Source organism: Curcuma longa, chromosome 11 (genome assembly GCF_044706935.1).
Source record: "Curcuma longa cultivar G26 ecotype Majalengka, Jawa Barat chromosome 11, ITB_CL_G26_1.1, whole genome shotgun sequence".
NCBI lineage: Eukaryota > Viridiplantae > Streptophyta > Magnoliopsida > Zingiberales > Zingiberaceae > Curcuma > Curcuma longa.
The window spans coordinates 10,477,532-10,481,860 of record NC_133871.1 but is presented as its reverse complement, the minus strand read 5'-3'; the positions used below and the strand labels follow the sequence as shown (position 1 = coordinate 10,481,860).

The window sequence follows — 4,329 nt, the reverse complement described above, 5'->3', positions numbered from 1 at the left end:
AACAATTTTAAACAATATTTTAAAAAATGACTAATATTAAAATAGTCTCGACATAATTTTGAGAAATTATAACATCGGAATGAAAAATAAAATAAAATGCGAAGCACTTTTTAGGATAATAAAAGTGCAGGGAGTAATTTTTTATTTTTGCCGTGTAAGAAGGGAAAATAAATGATTTTTGCTGTGGCTTACCAAACCTACCATGGAAAAAAGGAGCCGCCGGAATTGAGCCTGACTTGAAATTAACTCACTGTACAATCTGAGTCTCACAAGAAAACCAGGAAAAAAATAATGATAAGGGCTTACAACATTGGAAATGGATACTGTCTTCCATCTTACAATGTTCATTTACAATATAGTAGTGTAAAATATAGCGAAGGAAGAAACACAACAACACGCTATTCTCACGTGCACCAACAACAATTCTATCCTTGAACTTTCGCTGCTTCTAGTTTGCAATAGTAAAAGCTGCTACAATGCTAAAAAATCACGAAGCAAGAAACTACACATGATTATCATGAAATTTCTATTAGGGTAAAATGATTCCCAGGACCGTGAGAAACTGTTTTATGGCTCTACGACCCCGTTGTATGCCATTATCAGCTTCTTTAGGAAGATTTTTGTCTCCATTCATCACCCCATCAATATTCTCTACTTGTTCAGTTTCAACATCATTCGATTGTTGAAAAAGTAGCACTGCCTCTTCTTGAATTTTATCTCCCTCTCCGGAGGACTGATCCATAACACCATGCAACATATGGAAACAGATTTGTAAAGTTAACAATAGTGTTCGACCCACATCCAATGGTGCAAGAAACAAACAAAGTTGTACTTCACATTCTTCGTAGTATTGTGAACTCTTGATTCCAAATTGCTCAAGTGAAATGCATATAACTAGAAAGCAATACATCCGACTCATGAAAATTTATTCACGGCTAACGAAAAGAGTACAGAGAGATCTTAGACTTCCATGAAAATAGGACATACAGCATTTGCAGTTTCAGAAGTTGAGACGAGAAAGCATAGGCCGCTTTCTGATTATTAAAGCATAGTGTAGATCTACTTCTCATCAAACATTTACCTGGGCCGAGTGGCGGTGCTCAGGTTCATCTGATTCGAGAGAAGCATCAGGAACATTTGCCTCCATTGTTTCCTGTGAGGAACCTGAAGCATTCCCAGAGGCAGGAGTTGGTGCCAAGCCAGGGACTAAAAGAAGATCTCCATCACCTTCAGTGACTAAAGTCTGGCTAACATTATCCTGAGATGGAGCCTTGTCCATTACCACTTTGTCGTTACCATCCAAATTGACCTCAAGGGGCGCTTGCTGTTCGTCGGTAACCTTTAAGATAGGAAATACAACATTTGCAGTTTCAGAAGTTGAGACAAGAAAGCATAGGCCTCTTTCTCACTATTAAAGCATAGTGTAAATCTACTTCTCATCAAACATTTACCTGGGCCGAGTTGCAGTGCTCAGCTTCATCTGCATCAGGAACATTTGCTTCCATTGTTTTCTGTGCGGAACCTGAAGCACTCCCAGATGCAGGAATTGGTGCCAAGCCGGGGACTAATAGAAGATCTCCATCACCTTCAGTAACTAAAGTCTGGCTAACATTATCCTGAGTCTCAAGAGCTGGAGCCTGGTCAATTACCACTGGGTTGTTACCACCGAAATTGACCTCAAGGGACAGTGGTTCGTCGATGAGCGCTTGCAGTTCTTCGGTAATCTTTTGGTTCTCTGCGTTGTCCCAGTCTTCAGAAACAATAATGGTCTTGGTGGTTTCCCATGTTTGAAAGCATCTGTTAGGACCAGGCTGCCAACTGATATTCCCTGCCGGACCTCTGAGTATAAATTTGAACGGAATCATCTTCCCAGCAGGCAAGTTCTGATTTACAAAAATATTTCAGTTTGAGTAAAGAACTATTGTATTTAGGTTCACAAAGAAAATTTCCACATCCTTGTCTCACCAGCTCAGTTGTCCATACATGGCCTGTAGACCACTCCAAAGGAACAGCGTTTGTGGGATCCCATAGGCCAAACAGAGGGTGATCGCCAACAATGAAAATTTGCTGGCCGAAGGAGCATTCCTTCTGCAGAACAAACCTTACGTGGACGGTTTTGGAGGAATCTAACAAATAGCAATCGTAACAGCAGATAACAAGCTCGATAATGTAAAATAGAACAAAGAGATTAGAACAAGTGATGCAAAGGTTCACCTGTCGTCTCAATAGGAGGATCAAGAGTTATCATGTCTGCTTGCACCTGTGAGAGTCGAACGAGTTCAAATCAAGCTTCAAATAACAAACGGAGTAACGTGTTTCATCCTCTAACCGACCTCAGATATTAATTAAACAAGAAGTTGCCGCAAACTAAAAACGAGAGTCTTAAAAGGTGCTGTCCATTGAATCACAAAGGGACTCAACTTGTCCTGCTGTAATTACATGGCTAACTGGAATCCTCTGAAAAAATCTAATGAAAAACACAGAGAAAAATAAAAAGAAGCAGCAAGAATCAAGAACGAAAAGACGCCAGAGATCTTCCGGAAAGAAGCTACCAGTTCCGAATAAGACGACCAAAAGCAGAGAACAATCTCAATCTTGCACCCCAAAAAACGAGAAAGATACCAGACAAGAACCAGCGAAACGGTAAAAGCTACGAAGCCCAAAAGTACCACGAAACTTAAATAAGAAAAAGGCAAAGGATGACCTCAGAAGATCCTGCATCGGAGGGAAAAGACGAGGAAGAAGCTCCTGGAAGGATGATCACGGGCGACCTCCGAAGGGTGGCAGAGAAACCGCCGCCGAGCTTTTGCGTGCGAAAGGGAATCCAAATGCTGCTCCTCCGACTCCTCGACGGTGGAGAAGTGAGTTGGGGGGCGAACCTGCCGTCGACGAGGAAGCCGGTGATGCATTGGCGCTCCAGAGCATCCATGGATCGAGATCGCCGATCTTCAAATCTTCTCCCTCCTCCTCTCTCTCTCTCCCTCCTCCCTCACTCTCTCGCTTCCGATGCGTGGGCTTGAGTCGATAAGGAGTCAATTAAAGAGGAGGTGGGGGCAGCGACGCTTCAGTGGACGGGGGTCAGTTGGGCGGGCCCGTGAGGCCGACGCAACCGACCTGCCCCGAGAGATAAATCGACGGCAGAGATGGAGCAGACAGGCGAGGGGACTGTGGTTGGCGGTCAAGATTGGCCGACTGAGATTCCCAAAACGGAAATTAATGTTATAAAAGCGATGGACGACACCTGTGAGTTTGTTTTTTTATTTATGGAAAACAGGGGCCCACCGTAGCGTGACAACCTCAGCCGGTAACCGTGCGCTACGTGTATTGTATATATTCGCCAACAAGATTTTCATCGAAGAAGAAAAAGATTAATATGAATGAACCATGTTAAATATTCATGTATATCGATTAAGAAAAATTAGACACTTGAATTTAAAAAATAAAGAGCTGAGAATTCACTGAGGCAATAGTGTTTCGCGTGGCAGAAGACGACAAAGGGTTCGTCAGAATGAAGCAGTAGAGTATCCATCACTTTAAGCATCGTATCGATGAAGCTCGCTGCGGACAAATAGGTGAAATCCAAGGAGAAAGGCACGGCTTCAAGCTCAAAGCAGCGGATCAGATACTCGAAGCTAGCAACATCCTAATGAGGAAGGCAAAGGAAGGAGGAGGTGAGTTTTTTTATCCATCCAGATCATTTGAAAGTTCTGTGAAGCCGAATTCAGCCGATATCATGGTCATTCTCTGACTTCCAATCTGGTAATTTTCAAGTTTGGTCTGTTGCGATGTAGCACAGATGATAGAAACATAGTATTACTAGTGTAATAGTCAGGAGTCAATTTCAAAAGGTAACGATCTGGAATCAATCCCGTCATGCGTATAATTTCTATGTACTTAAATGAACCTCCTTTCATATCTATGAAGTTATTCTAAAAGACCGTTGAGATAGTAGACTTACTTTTTAAGTCCTCCATTTGATTCGTTCATTAAATAAATATGAAAGTGTAAGCAGTTTCTTCTCTAATATCATCTTAAAATTTTCATCTCATTAGAAAAAATTCTTTACAGTACATCATAATTGAGATGCAAATTATAGACAATTAATCTATTGAGCGTCTTATAACTCTTCTGTAATCATCATAACGACCATTTGTGAAGAGTTAAATCGTGAATTATATTTCGACGAATCCTTGCTCTCTTTTGCAACTCTGCTGCGTCGTATTATGCCCCAGGGGCAAGTCGTATAACTACACCATATCAAAGGGGTTATTACTACTTATTTTCAAGTAGAAGTGGGAAATTATAATAGCTGGCGGCAATTTTTTACAC

At 41.5% G+C, this 4,329-nt stretch overlaps 1 protein-coding gene across 1 annotated transcript; it reads right to left on the bottom strand.

Annotated features, from left to right (window-relative positions):
- Positions 1-283: 283 nt before the first annotated feature.
- LOC141839282 (uncharacterized) lies at positions 284-2,995 on the bottom strand. The gene is made up of 6 exons (XM_074726996.1): positions 2,705-2,995; positions 2,215-2,260; positions 1,966-2,126; positions 1,452-1,883; positions 1,082-1,339; positions 284-733 (listed from the first exon to the last, which is right to left on the bottom strand). The coding sequence occupies exons 1-6, from the start codon at positions 2,927-2,929 to the stop codon at positions 530-532; spliced, it is 1,326 nt and encodes a 441-aa protein (XP_074583097.1). The 5' UTR covers positions 2,930-2,995; the 3' UTR covers positions 284-529.
- Between the last annotated feature and the right edge of the window lie 1,334 nt (positions 2,996-4,329).